The sequence below is a fragment of the Corvus moneduloides genome, chromosome 7 (assembly GCF_009650955.1).
Source record: "Corvus moneduloides isolate bCorMon1 chromosome 7, bCorMon1.pri, whole genome shotgun sequence".
NCBI lineage: Eukaryota > Metazoa > Chordata > Aves > Passeriformes > Corvidae > Corvus > Corvus moneduloides.
The window spans coordinates 10,336,190-10,354,916 of NC_045482.1; the positions used below are offsets into that span (position 1 = coordinate 10,336,190).

At 40.5% G+C, this 18,727-nt stretch overlaps 1 protein-coding gene across 3 annotated transcripts; it reads right to left on the reverse strand.

Moving 5' to 3' along the window:
- Positions 1-2,347: 2,347 nt before the first annotated feature.
- STK17B (serine/threonine kinase 17b) lies at positions 2,348-16,794 on the reverse strand. 3 transcript variants are annotated; one of them, XM_032114741.1, is made up of 8 exons: positions 16,694-16,794; positions 14,314-14,472; positions 10,425-10,637; positions 8,638-8,782; positions 8,250-8,376; positions 7,334-7,382; positions 5,873-6,052; positions 2,348-4,054 (listed from the first exon to the last, which is right to left on the reverse strand). In XM_032114741.1, exons 2-8 carry the CDS (start codon positions 14,433-14,435, stop codon positions 3,772-3,774), a joined length of 1,119 nt encoding a protein of 372 aa, XP_031970632.1. In that variant the 5' UTR covers positions 14,436-14,472; positions 16,694-16,794; the 3' UTR covers positions 2,348-3,771. The 3 variants fall into 3 exon arrangements, with proteins under 3 accessions (XP_031970632.1, XP_031970633.1, XP_031970635.1); XM_032114742.1 differs by having other exon boundaries at positions 14,314-14,469; positions 16,694-16,793; XM_032114744.1 differs by lacking the exon at positions 16,694-16,794 and adding an exon at positions 13,324-13,385 and having other exon boundaries at positions 14,314-14,402.
- Positions 16,795-18,727: the final 1,933 nt, after the last annotated feature.

Below are 18,727 nucleotides of genomic sequence, written 5' to 3' on the forward strand. Positions count from 1 at the left end.
TAACAAAGATTCCATTTAAGTTGTCTCACATGGCCATTCGGAGAGGGCAGTAGAATTTAACTTAAAAAGTATCACCTCAGTAAGAAGAGCGAGATACAACCAGATCATTACCAATAGGAACATCAACATTTTCTGCATCAAGCCAGACATAGAGAACAGTTCCAGGAAGTTAGCTGCTAAGTTCGTGATTCACTGGTAGTAGTCAGCATAGACTCAGCAAGGGGAAGTCAGACTTGAGCAACCCTCTGCAGTGAAATGACTGCCAGGAGCTGAGGGGAGAGCAGCAGACACTGCCTACCAAGCCCCCAGCAAGGCCTCTAACACTCTCCCAGGAGATCCTGGTTAAGGATGATGGGCCCAGCATGCCCTCAGCAAGGCTGCAGGTGACACAAAACTGGGAGTGGCTGATACACCTGTGGGTCCTGCTGCCGTCCACAGGGACCTCTGCAGGCGGGAGAAACGGGCTGTGGAGGAACAGTGCCATACACTGATATATCCTGGAGCCATCCAGCTGGAAAACCCCTTTGCAGAGAAGGCCCTGGGGTCCTGGAGCTGAACAGGAGCCAGCAGTGTGCCACACATCAGGCCGATGGCACGGGCTGCAGCAGGGTGACAGAGGTGATCCTTCCCTTTACTACCCACAGGAGCAGTGCCCAGCTCTGGGCATCCCATGCCCAGTGTGAGACACACAGAGCTGGGAGTCCAACTAAAGGCCACAAAGGGATTCAGGGAATGGAGCACCTCTCTTATGAGCAAAGGATGAGGCAGCAGGGACTGTTTGGCCAGGAGAAAAGAAAGCTCAGGGAGGCTCTTATCATCTGAAGTGGGGCTGCAAAGAAGATGGAGCCAGGCTCTTGTCACTGATGCCCAGTGACAGGACAAGAGGGAGTGGGTACAAAGTGGAACACGTGAGGTTCCATCTGAACACAGGAACATACTTTTACTGGGAGGCTGACTGAGAACTGCAGCAGGTTGTGCAGGGAGACAGTGTCCTTCCTTGGAGATCCAAAGCCATCTGGACATCATTCTGGACAGCAAGGCCTAGATGGGATGGCTGGAGCAGGGGGGTTGGGCAACATGACTTCCAGAGGTCCCTCCTAACCTCAATTAGTCTCTGATTCTGTGAACAAACAAACACACAAGTTTTGAAAAAATGGCAATGTTTATTTATTTTTTAATAAACACTGCATAGAAGTATGACTTCCGTCATCTGAAAATATTACTCAGCACTCATTCACACTTGGAAATTCCCAGTAATATGGCAGGAAGCAAGACAGACTAACAGTTGCCTACAAGGTATGTATTTACATTCAACTGGACTTAATTTGCACAGTATTTTCAAATAAATCAAATGCACTTATCCAAACAAAGTCTGATTCAAAGTATATTTTAAGTTTATATAAAATACAAATAAAGTCTTCAAAACTTAAATTCTTTGGTTAAAACGAATTTTCAATTATTTAAAGATAAGTTAGTTCTAAGGTAGTAAGAAAGGTAAACATCAGATACTGTGATAAAAATCTTAAGGAATGACAACTTTGTCGTAAAGTGCTAGCATATGCTATCAGCTTTATTTTCCAGACGCCAAAAAATAGTTGTAATTTCAATTCAGTCATATTTTGGCAGAATTCTGAATGATAGCAGCTTTTTTAACATTCTTTTTTACCTGTATCTTCACAACTTTTTGGCATTTTCTTCTTACATGAACTTTAACTTCTACATATGTATGTAGTAATTTGTGGTTTTAACTTACCCAGTTCAAACTGGACTCCATACTGGTGGGAAAAAATCAAAAGGTCAGGTAAGACTCCAACTGGGACAAGCCAGGGACTTTGAAAAGTAAGGGTGTGAAGAACCTGAACACAATCCAAGAGCTGCCTCCTGCAAAGTAATTCTGTAATTATATATACAATCAGTACCACTGAAAAAAGCTCCATGAGAATTAATACACAGAGGAGATTCGGTGTGGTTCACTCACACCCAGGCATCAGAGCTTTGTATCTGCCGAACAAACCTGTTCCTTCATTTCGCATGAAATTAAGTCTTGGAAAACTTCTACTTCTTCTGACAAACAGAAGCTGAAAAGTTTTACATGCATTACACCTCAGTCTTTTTGCCACTTGTCAGCATGATTGTCCCCCCACAAACCAAGACAAAAGTCCTGAATTCCCCCATGCATTATGGTGACACCTTATATTGAAATCTGTTTGGGAAAAACCTGCTCTTTCCTTGTGTGAAGGAAGATAAAGCACAACCTTCTACCACTCACCAGGTTCACCTCTCAATCATATGTTATTCCAAAATGCCAATCTGCCCAACTATTGACAAATCCACAGGCACACTTGAAAAGGATTATCATGTTGTGGTATTTTATTATACAAAACAAATCCAATTCAAAGACAATTAAATTTAAGCTCTGAGGAGTGGAAAATCCCAAAATATTTTAAAGTGACATTTACTTTCAAAATATCTCTAAGAGTTTTAATAAATTCACTGCCCAAAAAGATTCCCAGCCTCTGTTATGATTCAGGGGCTTATTTTATGAGTATTAGTTTCAGGCTGTTAAGGCACAACTGGCATTTGCTCTAAGACAAAACTTGACACAGGCATTATTACCTCAGAGCCAGAAACAGGAAGTGGAAGATACAGAACTTTAAAAAATACCACTAAACAAACCATTTTTAAAGGCTTAAAACAATTATTAGGTAGTTTGTCTTTAAATACTAACACACTGCAGCCCATTTCTCAGAGCAGGCATGAAGCCGAGTAATGGGCAACAATAATTGACAGCAAGATGCACTTCTACTTTAGAGGGGCATAGAGAAAAGTTGTTAATTGCAGCTTCACTGGCAAAAATGGTTATTTTCAGTTTACTCAGTTTTACTACTTTTAACTAGAGGCTTTCTGTTTCAGAGCTTGTTTGTGTGGGGTTTTTTTGGGGGGTGGTTGTTTTGGGGGTTTTTGGTTTCTTTTGGTTTTAAGATAAGGAGAAAGGCAATAGAGGTAGATTATACTATTTCAGAGGTTTGGTGAAAGCAAACCACCAAGTTCAAATATTCACATCAGCATAGGAACCTCATCTTCAAATGTAATTTAGTGGTAAGAAGCCAAGGACCACAAGCACAAGAACTGACAATCTACCTGTTTTCTATACCAAGTGTTGCAGAGATCCAACGCAGCATAACCCCACAGAATATGCATTATAATGCCCAAATAGACCAGATCTCTAAGGCAAAACTACTAGTGATCATAGAGGGAGAACAGTTTTCCAAATGTCCCCAACAGATGTACTATAGTCCCAAAACATACCAACTTTAGCCTCTATTTAAAGTGGTGAGAATGGTAGCAAGCAAGTCCAGTAAAGCAGCAAGATTCCGTTTACCTGCTTCCCTTCCCAATTTCTTACTAAGGCTAGTCCTAAAAGCATGCATGTGTTCAACCACTGTTTGGCAAAGGCTGTGCTTAAGCAAACTCATTTGCAGGTTTCAGTTTGTTCACTCTAGCATCATCTTTTGACTAGAACTTGAAAAGTGCAAAAATAGTTAATTATATCTTCTTAAAAAAAATAATTCATTTTATTGGCGCAACAACTCCAGTTCCTCAGGAGTTAAATCCACTGCCAGCAATGGATAGAAAAGGAGGCACCAGCATAAAAGAATCAAAGTGCATTTCCAGTATGCCAATGCTGCACGAATTGGCAAGCCAGAACCTTATTTTCATCACTGGAACAGATTATGCTGAATTCACTTCATGAAAAGTCTCTATTACAGATTAACACACAAAGTCTGTCATGAAGTCTTGGGGATGCTGCAATGAATCATCAAAGCGGAAGCGTTTGGAGACCATACTGCTGTCCTCTGGAATGTTCTCCTTGTCCTCCTTGTCACTGCAGGTACTAGAGCAGCTGGATTTTGCACTGCGCTCTTCTGAGCACTTTGTTGCGTGTCCAGGCAGCTGAGGGGAGCAGCAAGTTTCTTCAGGGCTGCACAGGAGCATGAACTCCCCTTGCTGCAACCACGAATGGGAGAGACAATCTGCTGCTGTGGGCCTGTCCCTTCGGAAAGGAAAGGGGAAAGGTGCTTAAGTTAATTTCACCAATACTAAAAAAACTAAAATAGCTCTGATGCTAAAAATCCTAAGCAAAATTGACACTGAAGAGTCAATATCGTTGTGTTTTCACCCCTACCTCAGCTGCTACAAAACACAGTTAAGTAATGGCTACACGCATCTAAATTTAGTTGACGGTTTGCCCTTAAGCTGGTAAGCTTTCATCAGAACAAGGAACACAGTCCCTTGGAATGTTTCCAACATGGTACACACACATGCGCATGTGCTTTTGTTTTTAAAGTCATATGTTTTATACAGACCATAAATAGTGAGGCTCTTGAATATTCAGTCATTAGGTTTTCAAGGACAGCCAGGTAACATGATGTCATCAACTCTGACATGTTCTAGTGTTTTACTCTTGCAATTCATCTGGCATAAACCCTTTCAAAATGTAGATCTTATCAAACAGACCAGACTTAGAAAATTGTTCCTCTGGATAACCTAGTACAGTGTTACTGCAAGTTTTGTGTTCTGCATTGTTAACTTCCACAGAACTTACTGGAAAACTGGCTCCAAGGCAATAGAGCCCACTACTTGTGCCTAACTCTACCAGAAAATGGGAATATTTTTCAGTCAGAGAAGTGTAACTCTACAGAGCTGACTCTCCGAGAACAGACTTTTCCTCTTAAAATTCAAGGAGGTAAGTCATCAAGAGTTGGAATAGGGGGAAAAAAAAAAAAAAAAGGCAGCTTATTGAGGATGTAATGAGGACTCCTGAGATACCCACGAGAAAGTGAGTAGTAATTGTGACAGAATGTCAAATATCCCACAGGCCCACACTAAGAGTTATCAAAGCAGGCTCTTCATCATCGATTCCCTTTTTCTAGGTGCTCCACAAACATGAAAGATAAGCGTCCCTCATGATAGTGGGGTTTTATGAACTACTCCAGATCCTGACAAACTGTGTATGTGAGATGTTAAAACAGGAAGGACTCTTCTTCAGACATCGCTTTATATTTTATTTCCTCAGAGCAGTCACGTTCCAGGAATCATCTCCCATAGTCTCCTCCTATCGAAGAGCTCTCTCAGCCAAGCAGGGTCACTCCTGTCTGATGGAGGCTCTCGGAAGATGACAAGGACTCCTGTCTCACCACAGGTGACAATATCTAGAACTGCAATTGATAATACCTGACCAGGTCACTTCTCAAAGTTCAGCTATTTTGCAAGGTCTTGATTAGAGTCTGAACTCCCAAAGAATGCAGAGTTATGGGAGTGTGTCTTACAAAGAAAAAAGTCTTCACTTTGGATTGAGAACATTAAGACTGAACAAGGCAAAACACCGCCAAGTATAAATATATAATAAGAGGTGTACTTAAGTAGAAAGATAAAGCTAAGTCAGGAAACAAGAAAGCACTGCAAAGACATTGCATTTTGTCTCTCCAAACTGTACAATATTTACAGAAAATAATGTGACCTTTCTAGATTATATTTAATAAAATACGTTAACAATCTGTCCTCTGAACGAAAATATAAAGAAACTAAAAAAAAAAAAAAAAACCCAAAAAAAACCCACCTCAAAGAACAAGCCTGACTAATAACATTATTTGTAATGTCTGACAATAATAGCCAGACAGTGAATTGAAGATCCTTCTCACACATTATGGAAAAGCATAAACCAGCACTTTTAAATATCAGTTGAAAATACCAATGCACTGTGAAATATCCAACTGACCTTATCAGTGGTATTAAGTACATAAATTAACATTCACTTTTTCTAGGTGCTCCACAAATTTAGGATTCTTGCCTGGAGGAGTCTGCTACTTACTCTGGATTTTTTATGAGAAGTTTTTGAATGAAGTCTTTTGCAGGCTGTGAAACTGATGAAAATGTTTCTTCTGAATAATCCACGTTAACTTGAGATATATTAAGGTAAGTTTCTTGAACATCAGCTCCCACAAATGGAGATTCTTGTGTCAGCAGCATGTATGAGATGACACCAATGTTCCTGAGGTAACAACACAATCTATAAACCGACTAGAGAATCTAAACAATATACCCCACATATTTACTGTGCTGCAGATCAAACTTCCTGATACATCCCACACTCAGAAGCATCATGTGATTCGAGCATGACTGCACATATACACACAAGGAAAGCAAAGTGTATCTATCTCAATGAAAGGATTTTTGAAAACTGTTTATTTTCAGTATATCCTTTTCTTCCAATTAATAGGAAAAGGAAATACCACTTTTATACAGCCCACTCTTGGGATACATGGCAATTCTGCATGATAGAGCTGCAAAAAAGACAGATTTTTCTAATCTGCATGTAAATAAAACCCATCTTTCATTGCAATTCTGGATGACAGAGCAAAGACTGAGATTCAGTCAACCTCTGTGTACATTTGACATCTGAGTTGTGTTACAATCTCCTCTTGCTGAGATGTTTCTCCCAAGAATGTGAGTACCACAGATCATATTATAAATCTTAAGATGCTTTCTTGATGTATAATAAAAACATTTTTGTGATCTAATAGATCAGAATTTAGTACTCCTTACAGTGTGGAAACATGCAGCTGTTGGGTTTCTCATTCTGAAAACAGTAGGGGGTTTTTTATGTCTTCCCACAAAAGCAGGCAAATAGTACATGATTAAAAAACTTTCATGAACAGATTTAGTTATTATTGAGTTGAAAATTTCAAATGAGCAATTAGCAACTTTTAACAGTGAATTTTAATTAAGATGCTGAAGATTTTATGTTTTAAAGGAAACATTTCAAAGCTAGTCTTTAACATAGCTCATAAAATTAAAAAGCCACAAATGAAGTTGTGGGTCAGTTTAAAGTACTTGTCTCCTTTTTTAAGATTCATTCTGCAGGTATATCTCTAAAAATATGAAGTAGGAAGTTTACGTTATTTAACAATATAAAAGTGGGAAGGAAAGAGTGTCCTAGAGTAGCTAATATCTGAAGCATGTAACCCAGGAGTAACTAATACCTAAAGTATGTTATCCAGCCACTGTTACTATCCCCTTAGAACAAACACCTGTGCTCCACAGGCTCAGAAGCCACCTGCATTCCCTACTAAGTGTGCAACAGACCCATATATTCCTGTAAGCCCTGAGTTATATCCTGAGGGCTCCTTCCCCTCCCATCTCTCCCTCCCTCTTTCAGCCAGCCCACCAACAGAAGGTGGTATTCTTGGAAGCCAGATGAAACTGGATCAGGCCCTTAGACTGTTAAGTGGTCTCACCAAACCTCAGTAAAATGAATTAAGATAAAACATACCACATGTCTGTAGCTGTGGTAATAGGATCGTAGTTTAAGATTTCTGGAGCTAAAGAGATGGGGAGAAGAAAAATGCTTTAATAAATACATTATTTAAATGGCCTTGAATCATACACTACATTTCTGGCATTCTTTTGCCAACCATTATTATGAGACTAAACATGTAGTTTCAATAATTAGGTTTATTATTTTCAAGCCACAAGGGCGGCAAAAAGTTATTTCCATTTGCCTAGACACGGATGTTTACTTGGTTCACACCAAAATGGCACTACATGGCCTAAGGTTTATCCAAGTTTCAAGACGTGTTCGAATCAGATGCATGCATGTTAAGTTTTTCTCCTAAGAGGTTTTGAAGTATACAGCTTTTTAAGGGGAATGCATAAAGCCTTCAGCATGTTAACACTGCAAAACAAGATGACCAAGCCAATTTTAGGATCACTGGCTGTTAGCATAGGCTAGGTAGCAAGTTATTCATTGCAGAATGAAGTGCTCTTAGAATTGAGTGTTGGCAAATCCTGAAGGACACTTGTCCCTCAGAGAGGGCCAAGTGTTAATAGCAATCTTTCCCTTTCCAAGGAATATTTTAATCTCATAAATCATCATATTAAATAATGTTGCTAATTCAAAGAACATTTCTTTGTGCATGCTAATGTTGCATTCCAATTCTAATCAGAAGAATTTAACAACCTACATCACAGGAAATACTACAGCATGAAATTGTAGGGTGCACTTATTGATATAATTCGGGAATTTATGGTGCAAATATTTGTTGACTACTCAAAAAAAAGAGCAGCTCAAAACATGTTGCCTTGTCCTACGGTGTTCTTTATCAGCTTGTAAGTTGGTAAGTGTGTTACGTGAACTGCTCCTGTTTTCTCAAAACCCCACGAGAGGTTGCGAAGCAGCCCTTCCATACCAAGATACTCCGTTGTTCCCATGATCTGCCGCAGTTCACTGCAATTCTCAAGCTTCCGGGACATCCCGAAATCTACAATTTTTACATCACCAAGAGGATTGACACTGCTCAGCAAAATATTTTGAGGCTAGAACAGAAAATAGTGCATTCCTAATTAATAAAATACAATCTAAAAAAAAAGCCCATGTGCTAAATGACACTTCAGGTTCTATTATGCAATACTTACTGCTAAATGTTATCTAAAAATACTTAATCTCTATCCTTTTTATCTAATTTTAATACCATTTAATCTCCTTATTCTCATCTTTTTTATGTATTTAACAAATTACTTTGATGAACATAATAAATCGAAAATAAAGAGCTAAAACAAAGTCTGCTGCAGCCTCACCTTTAAATCAAGATGAACAATATTGTTTTCGTGCAAGCAGCAAAGTCCTTCAAGTATTTGCCTTATAAGCCTTACAATATCCCTTTCACCAATTCTGTCATCCAGATCTGGGACACACAAGTCAAATATTTCTCCTCCAGCAGCACTGAAACACATCCAAGAACACCTGTGTATTAAGTTTAAATTTTGAAGCTTAAGTGAGGAAAAATGTTATCAGTAATCTCTAACATATATCTGTAATACCAGAAAGGCTGGGAATAATTTCTTTCTTTAACCACTTATGCTATAAACTACTCCGTATTAACACTTAGATGAGGGAAAAAAAAAATCTGATGATGCTTTTTCTTTCCTTATAGCCTGAAACAGCAGTCGAGGCAGCAAAAAGCACTTTGACTGGTAACCTCATAATGCTCTGGTCCCCTCAAGCAAGAAGATGCCTTCCAGAAGTTGAGTTCTATCATCAGTCCTGAATCAAAGAAGCCTCTCTTTTCAAGTCAAATCTAAAATTTCTTCCATGAGACCAATTCATAAATAATTCAGTGCAGTGTAAAGCAGCATGGAAATATCTGTGCTCATGTGGTTTATGAGCTATTCCTACACTTGGCTGCAGTGTCAGCGTCTTCTTTCAGGCTGGGTTTGTGATCATTGAGATCATCAGCCTACTCTGAGTGCCTGAAGTCTCTCTCAAGGATGAAGGGCTACCTCAGAACTACAGATCACTAAGCCTAAACTTCACTGCTGACAAAATGAAAGTCTATTAAGAAGTCAGATAAGAGACAAAAGGAATGAACACAGCCACAAACCTGCTGAGGTTAGCTGAGGCGTCAGTAATGCCTCCCCTAGCTGACTTTATGACAACATGTACATGAGGAGAAGGGCAGTGGATGCCATAAATTTCAACTTTCACAAGGTTTTCAGCACTGGCTCCAACAGTATTCTTGTACTCAAGTTACATTATGGTCTGAATGGGCACCCAGATGGGTAAAGAGCTGAAAGCTCTGCAGAAAAGGATTTGCAGAAAAGCCTTAGAACAACAAATAATATGTTAGGGGTCACCTAGTTCCAGGGAAAAAAAAGCTTTTAAAGATAGAATCCAGCTATATTCTTTGGAAAATTTGAAGGGATTTATCATGGTGTATGGAAACCACCATTAACAGCACTTCAAACACTTTGTACATGAAACTTGAAGCTTAGAAATAATTAATTTCACAGGCTGCATTTTTGTTCCTTACATTCCAAACAAAAATTTACACATACAGCAAATGTGATAGATAATGCAAATTCAATTCCCAAATTAAACTTATTTTTCTGAGCTAAGGAGAAGCTTCAGGGACGTCTGTAAAAAATGTGGCAATTTTTAAAGGAATGGCTCCAAACGCCAGTTTTAAAACAACAAAAGCACTAAATTTAGGGGCTCAAAACACACAAAGAAACAGCAATTCTTCAGTCACCAAAAAATGTCAAGTGCTAATTGAAGTTCACAGGGCATGGATGCGCTCAGCCTCTTTGAAATCTGTGTTCTTGGTATCAGCGACATTTTTTTTGTGATTTAAGTTGCATCAAAGCATTCAGGACCTTCTATGGCATTCCAAGAACTTTATTTCTGGTGAGCTTGCCTTAAACATCCTTAAAGGAAAAAATATAGAGTATATCATAATGAAAGATTAGCATAATGTATACAGGGTACTGTTGCAGTTCTTCTGGGCACTCAGCAACTCATGCAAAAAATCAGTATATCAAAAGACTTTTATCTACAAACATGGAACATGTGATCCAGGCATACTTACTATTCCAACACTAAGATGATTTCATTTGCTGTTTCATAGACTTCATGGAGATTAACTATGTGAGGATTGGATTTCATTAATTCAAGGACAGCAATTTCATGCAGAATCTCTGCTTTGCAGTCTTGACCTCTTCTTCTTTTCTTTAAAAATTTAGCTGCATACTCTTGGCCTGTGGATTTAGCTACACATTTTCTAACCACAGCACATCTTCCTCTAGGAAATAAAAGGGAAAACATTGAGATGCAGGAAATAAAAAGTGCATAAATTACCATTAGAAATAGAAATATGAAGACATAGCAAATAATTGGAAACAAATCAAAAAAAAGTATTGGGAAGTGCCATGTTTGGCCAGCTCTTACAGTATTTCCTTAACATTCACTTGCAGGCACTGTAGAAGGATACTAAGCTGATGAAGCTTTAGTGAGACCCAGTAAAATTCCCTTCGTGCAGCCTAGCTAAACATTAAATCAGAGTATCAGGTTACAGGGACATTCTCACTGGCAGATTACAGAATTAATTCGGTTGGAAAGGACTTCTGGAGGTCTCTAAAAACCTCCTGCTTAAAGCAGGGCTGGCCACGAGGTCTTACCAGGCTGCCCAGAGCTCTGTTCAGGTTGGCAACATATTGAAAAACCCTCAACCTCATTACAACACCTACAGGACAATAACAGACAAAGCAAACCTCTGTGAAATGCAGAGAATGAACAGGGAAAATAAAGCATATTTATATGCATGGGTGTGGCAGGAGATTTTCAGTGAAAAAAATTTTGGTCATAAAGAGAATTTCCTTCCACAAATCATGTGGTACTGCTACAAAAATCCCAGGTATCTGCAAAATGTTTCAAAACATCTTAATAGAGAAGTACCCACTACTTAGCATTCTCTTCCTCAATTACAGCTGGACAAAGCACACTGCTTTATTTGCTAGCCAGCTGTTTAGGTATGGAAACAAAAATCTATTTTGGCAAAGAAATGTTTTTAGAAGAAAACCACATACTGTAGTTAAAACACCAAGCTGATGTTTTAAAAAATTAGGAGGAAAAAATGCAGTTTAAGCCAAGTTGTAAACTCCTGAAAAATACAATTTTATAACCACCGATACTGCATTCCCAGAAATGCCTGGTTGCATACATGCAAAGTCTTTTCAGATGATACAAGAAACATTATTTACAAAAAAACCAACCTGAAAGGCCGCAATAAACTGTGTGCAAAGTTCTAAAAACAGTATAAAGCTGTGTACAAAGCACGACCTACATTTATGTCTTCAAAAAAAACCTGTCCACCTCTATTTTTGTTACCACTTAGCATACTAAGAACAAATGTAATGAAGCAGCTCAGTACGACCTATCTGAGCTGTGTTCTTTTAACTAAATTAGCTGCTTTAGTAGAAAATACAACACTGCCTTGCAGCCTTTATCAGTTTTCTGGTGCAAAAATCCCAGTGCTTAAAAGGATCATTTCTTAAAAAAAAAAAAAAAAAAAAAAAGGTACTTCTTGAAAAAAATCTAGACTTTGGTATTTAATCAAGAAAAGGGATGAGCATCTCATGAAAAGAAATCATTTTCATTAGCAAATAACTGTACAAACATGCCTAAATTATAAAATATTTAAAGATGACTTTTAATCATACTGCTATAACTCAAAAATAAATTCGACAAAACAGGTCCTCTCTCATCATTTATTTCAACATCAATTAGTTGTAGATTTTCTCTGTCCCTTTTCTAAAGAACTAAATTTTAGAGGTGAGAGTTATTTAGTCTGATACATGCACTCTTCACTTTAGCAACTATTAGTAAGCCTGAAACAGCCACGCTCTTTCCCAATTGTTGAACCAGCTTATTATTGCAGAGCATTGGAGGTTACTGAGCTCAATTTCATAATACACCCAAGCTGAAAACACTCCCTCCTCCAGCTTACATTCTCTTTTTAGCATCACATCAAACCTGTCAGCCACGAAAGGGTCTCTAAAATTAACAAAGGGGAACCAGTTTAGTTTCATGAGAACAGCAAGATCTTCCCTGGTAGTTTTGGCACATCTTCCGTCTGGTTGCTGTGGGTTTAACAACTTTGAAGGTCAGTGATATCTCCAGATTTGAGATGCATGAATTTCCACTTGTTTATTAGTAATGTGCCAGTTAAGGCAAAAATTAAGACAAAAAAGTCTTTTAGAGCAGTGGAAATTGCTCCAGAAACACAAAAAAAAGTCAGCTCAGAAGGGCTGCACTGACGCAAGCGGAGCAGTTCCCACTCCTTGCCTGCAAAGCAACTGCGTAACCATCCCCCTTCACAGCCCAGCTTTACAAGAAAAACTGATTTCAGGATGTTTTCATATCTCAGCTTAGAAACCACAGAAATTTAGCTACTTCAAAAGAAGCCAAGCCACGCACACACCAGGGACAGAACTACTTAACCCACTAAACAGAACCTAACCTGCCAGCTTCGTGAGTCAGTGTCTTAAATACCAAAGGACCCAACAGATAAGGGTGTGGGAGGAAGAAATGGGGCTTGGGAAGCTTAAGCAGAGAACAAGAGAACTATTTACTAGACAATCTCAACAGGAAAAAGAGAATTGCAAGTGAAAATTAAAGCATGTTGAATCTTTTAGAGAGGTTACAAAGAAAAGATGGATTTTACATCACTTAAAAAGCACTTATACACTTAAAAACATGAAAAAATATACACACAGTTAGGCCAGAAGAAATAATAACTATGTTTGTAAAACAGAGTCCTCTGCTTCTGGTTTTTTTGCATTTTGGCACATATTTTGTTATGCCTGGTTTTGCATGCACAGAAAGTACAAAAGACTGTTCTGGAATTCACACAAAACCTACACTTGTGTTTGCTTTAGACATCATCTCACAAGTATGTAGAGTCTGAAAATCCAGCATTGTAACAATACCTGAGTTCTAGAGGGTGCTGCATATAAACTGCTTCTGTAGAGTTTAGAATTCAAAAGCAGAGCTGACAAAAGTTAAGAAAAGAAGAAAGTTATGGGCTGCAATGTGCACTTCTATAAAAGTGTACCAGATAAAGCACGTGCTAGAAAAACAGAAAAAACCCAAGAGAACAATGAAGGCTAAAGAGCTCACAAACCACATGCAGAAGAGCATCACTGCTGACAAAACAAGCTGCAGGTGCAAAGGATCCTTGTGCAGCACAGCAAGGCACAGCTGTGAGACTGACCAGGGACACTTCTGTTCAGGGAGCTTGGAAACATGATCACAGCATTATGTTTGCATGGCTTTACACCCAATTCACGGAGTATTTTCAAGGTATGAATTAACCCAGTGGTTTCAAAACACACATTCACTTGTACGTCTGAAACAGCGTCAAAAATACCGAGGCTTTGGGTGCTTTGTTGCTCTATTTCGTATTTTACTGTTGCAAACAAGAGCAAGGGAAGCAGGCTGCAAAACTGTTCTGAAACAGCAGGTTGCTTGAAACTTAGTCTAACTGCTTGAGGCTGGGAAGGGAAGGGAAGAGAAGAGGTCTTTGTTTTCTGGACTTCAGAAAACTCACCCAAACACCTGGGACAACCAACTCGAAATCCTCATTCTTTGTCTTACAGTATTACCCTATGTCATCCCTTGTTTAGGCCATGCACCTGGAATCTGATGTGTGACTAGGCAGGAAAAGGAAGATAATCCCAAATCTACATGCCTATGAAAACACACCAGATCTCTCTGATGTGGAAAAGGCTGGCAACTTATGCCTCACTGTCCCTTTTCCACGTCCCTAAAGAACCCATCATGATGCAAAGGGGGCAGAGAAGGAGAAGGCCATACTCCATTCTCCATCTACTACCATAAAAGTTTGCCTCATTGTACAGAGAATTTTCTTGCAGCAGAAATTCCTCTTGCTAAAATAAAATAAATAGGAATAATCTTACCTTCCAAGCTCTTTTGATTCAAGCATATAAAAATTGTGGAAGTTATCTGTCTTGATTGGTGTGTGCAGAGATGTGGCCAATAAGCCAGAAAGGCTTTTATTCTCCAGCTTTCTCCTCGACATTGTCAAGAGCAGGTCTCTCTCTAATGCCAGTCACCTGCTGAAAAACAATTAAGAGTTTTGGAAATTCCATAGTTACAGCACAGGAGAGTATACAAATATTAAAAGTTTAGGGCTATAAAACTCAAATAGCCAGAACTTTGTTCAGTAGCAGCCTGAAAACACCACATTTAATCACTGTAAAAATAAATCCTGAAAGGAATACTAATCAAGACATGCTAATTTAATAATGTAAACACTTGAGATAAGCTGGGGTTTTTTTTTTTCCCTGGAGCATATCCATAAGATACTAGGGATAAGCTTAAGTTCTAATAAAAATGCTAATAACTACTTAACTATTAATGAGATGTAACCTTTTAAAATCTTTCAGAAACTCTTCTTTGGATTCTGGGTAAGTTCCATAGTTCCTTTAAGTTTACACTTTTAACAGATATTCATTCCTGGGGGAATTTACCAAAACTCCTTCCTGTTTCTTAACTGCAACATAGCAGGAATAGGTAACAACAGGACAAAGTGGGGGTTTTTTCCCAGTGGGAATACAGTGGGAATTTGTTATTAGGCTCAGTCATAGTGATTTTTTAAGTTCCTTTTTTAAGGTTGAGTTAATTTTCAGGGAGAAGCATGAATGGACAAAGTCCTCTTTGCAAGTTCAGATCACTTAGAATCAAATGATGTAGTAATCCGGATTAAATTACCTTAATAAACCAGTAGAACAGCACATTATGAAGATACACCCACTCACATCATTTCTGCTACAGTGAAAAAAAAAAAACCAACAAAACCAAACCCAATAAAAATACTGGGATTTGATATTCACATTTATAGGCCTGAAGCATCTCTTCAGGTGAAGTGCAAAAGCAAGGCAGAAAAAGGCTACTGAAGGATAACAGAAGTCGTAATTGATGGCTTTTTTAAGTTAAAGAGCAGATTTACCTTTACTAGTGAAGGAGAAAAAAAAAAACATAAGGCAAATTCAGAGACAGTTAGCAAACTCGTAAAAATACTCTTGCAGTTTAAATGACAGAAATGCATTGTCAGACACTTCTGGGGGAGCACTCAAACAAGTTATGACCCCAATGTAATCCAGTACCCATCCAAGATTGTTCACATTCCCATGTGGGATGGAACATGGATATTCATATTAGAACTATTTTGGATTCAAATCATTGTACATACTTTAGCAGGAAAAAGACCCAAACTACACAGTTTAAGAATATCTTCAAAATATTATTTGATATGCAGGAAATAGCTTCTTTAAGAAATTGTGAAAAGGTCACAATACAATCTAATACACAAGCCTTTGACTCAGTCTGTAACAAGCAAGCATTCCTTCTTCCCCAATTATATGACAGTTTACCATTTAAGAGGATGATTTTGATGTCTGAAAGTTTACGTGACTCTCTTTAGGGCTGTGCTCACTCGATAACTTTAACTGCTAAACTCTATCTTCTTACTGCTATACTTCAGTACAAAAACATTTGATAACTGGTCTCATTGATTAAGAGCTTACCGTTATCAAGTTTATTACCATTACCGAACTTATTATGTAAGCTTTTATTTTATATGATCATTCATACAGAGCAATTATTATTAAGGAGAACTTCTGCCTCACGTTGCCTTGACTTTGTTTCTCTGTTAAGACACCACATCCTCTTTAAGCTCAGTATCACCAAGAATAGAGAAAAACACATATCCGTAGCAGACAGAAACCCACAGAAAGGCACATAATCTACTCAGGAGAATGAGATTCAACTAGCGATGGGCAAAAAAAGGCACGAATTTTAATACATGAACTATTTCCAAAATTTAAAAGTGGTAGCTGTGTTGTTAACACATTGCACAAAAAGGCCTGAGAAACAGACACTAAAAGTGTGGCTCTCACACTCTCTCTACAAGATTCTCATTAAGGAGAAAGCTTCCCGCTAAACTAGGGAAGTTTAGCCGGGCAAAAATCAGTTCGTTTAACCTTTTCTAAAGACGTCGAGTCTCTGCTCCGGGCCGGGAAGATGTGTGGCAGCGAAGGACCACGGAGGGCGGCAGCGGCCGGGCGGGACCTGGCCCGCTCCCCGCGAGACAGCCCCGACTTCCCTCAGTCACCCCCGCGCTGCTGCCGGCGCGACCCGGCAAAGGGTGGGGGAGGCAGCGCGGCGCTTCCACCGCGCCCAGCAGCAGGCCACCACTACAGCCCCCCGCCCAGGCACGCTCATGCCGTGGCCGGGCACGCTCCCCGCTGGCCGCTTCCCCCGGCCGCGCGCACTCACCGCTGGCCACCGCCGGCCACCGCCCGCCGTCCCTCCCAGCGCCGCTCCCGCTCTCTCGCTCTCTCCCTGCGTTTGAAAGGCGCAACCCGGGGGTGCGGCAGCCCCGGCGGCGCGCGAGCCCGGCCGCGCCCCCTGGGCAGAGCAGCCAATCCGCGCCCAGCCGCGGCGCGCAGCGGCACGGCGATTGGCGGGAGAGCCCTCCGCGCGGGCAGCGCCCCCTGCTGGCTGCCCGGCCCCGCGCGGCCCCACAGCGGCAGGTGCCGCCCGCGCGCCCGCGCTGCGGGGCCGGGCCGTGAGGGAGCCGGGGCCGCGGGGCTCCGCGGGGCGGGCTCCGTGTGCGCACCCGGCGGGATGCGCGGAGCCGCCGCTTCGGCCACAGGCACCGGTGGCACGTCCCGGTCCCGGGGCTGTGTGCCAGCCAAACCCCGCAGCGAAGCCTCCTCGGTGCGTCCGCTGCGTGCTCGAGCGCTGGAGCAGCGGAGAACGGCCGAGGCAGCGGGGCAGCGGCAGGTGCGCGGGCAGGTCCCGGTGCAGGACGCCATCCCGAGCATCCCCCCGGGATGGGGAGCCGAGGACAGAGGCGCTGTGCGGGCCCCGCCGCCGCTGGGCGAGTGATGCAGCCGCGAAGGCTCAGCGACCACAGCACCGGCCCAGTCCAGTTAAAAACAGAGCGATAAACCAGTTCTCACTGGCAGCTGCCGGGAACAGAGAGCGCTTTCAGTACCGCTGTAGAAGTACACGTCTCGCACGGAGCACGTTTGACAATCTCTGTCACGCATGCAAGTGGAAACAGGGTCTTCAGAGCCTCGTGAGAAGCCCACAACAACAACAAAAAAGTTAAAAGACTTTACCCTGTGGTTTCAAAGACTCTTTCAGAGGACTCAAAATAGCCTAAAGCATGGTTCAGAAAAAAGTTGAAGTTAGAGTTCTAAAATAGTTGCAATTTGTTTGTCAATTTGATTTCCTCTGAAGCAATCCAAAGAGCTAGAAATTTGCAAACATCCGTTTTAGAATAGAATTGTCATGAAGGCAGTAACAGTAGTGTAGCATAAGAGTTTAAGAGTTCTGTATTTAATTTCAGCAGTGCACCATTAGAGTTACTGGGCTAATTCTGTTTATGCCACGGCACTGCCAGTGAAATGGGTAATTGCTGTGTTTATTACAGTGCCTAAGTCATGCTGTCACAGCAATGCACAGCACTAAGATGAAAGTAGTATAAATGAAGATAAGACAGCTTGAGAAAGCAGAAAGTATTCTTGAAGAGTCCAGACTATGTCACACCATGTAGCTGGCACACTGAGGTACCTGCTAAAAACATCTATAACTCCTGCTTTGCTTGGGCTTCTGTCTGGATTTTTAGCACTTTGAGCTGTGGATATTTTTGACAAAAAGCAGTCCAAAATCTTTACTCTCTCCCACAGAGTTCCACCATCCCTGCAGAGTTTCAGATCATACCCTTTCTTCGGTATAACATGATTTCAAATACATCTGTCAAATAAAAATACAACATGTGGACAGGTTTGGTTTTGTTGAGAAGTGCTCTTTGTGCAGTATGAAAAGCAGGCAGCATTCCAAACATACTGAATGAGCCACAGAGTAAAATTAAATGATGCCCACAATTAAGATGTCTTAGGTTATTATAGCACGTGGTGCCTAGAAGTAAATGACAGCGCTTATGTTTGTCTACTTAGCTGCTTTTGTGTTTTTACTGATCCTCTTCAGGATTTGTTCTACTCTCCCTTTAAGTTTTGAAAACCAACTAAATACCAAAAATGCTTCATGACATGCATGTTATTGTAGTCTTGGTTATCTGTTTATATAATGCCATAGAAACATGAATGGCACTTAGAGAAGGGTATAATTGACAGGACTCCACCCTGAGGACTTTGGAATTTTACTTAGATACACCACAACTGAGAAGGACAAACAGAGGGTGGAGAAGGGGGAATGGGCAGGCTGAAGGTCACAACAGTACAGGATCATGAACTATTATTATTCCTAATGTATACACCTGGTCTTTGGGATAATTAAAAA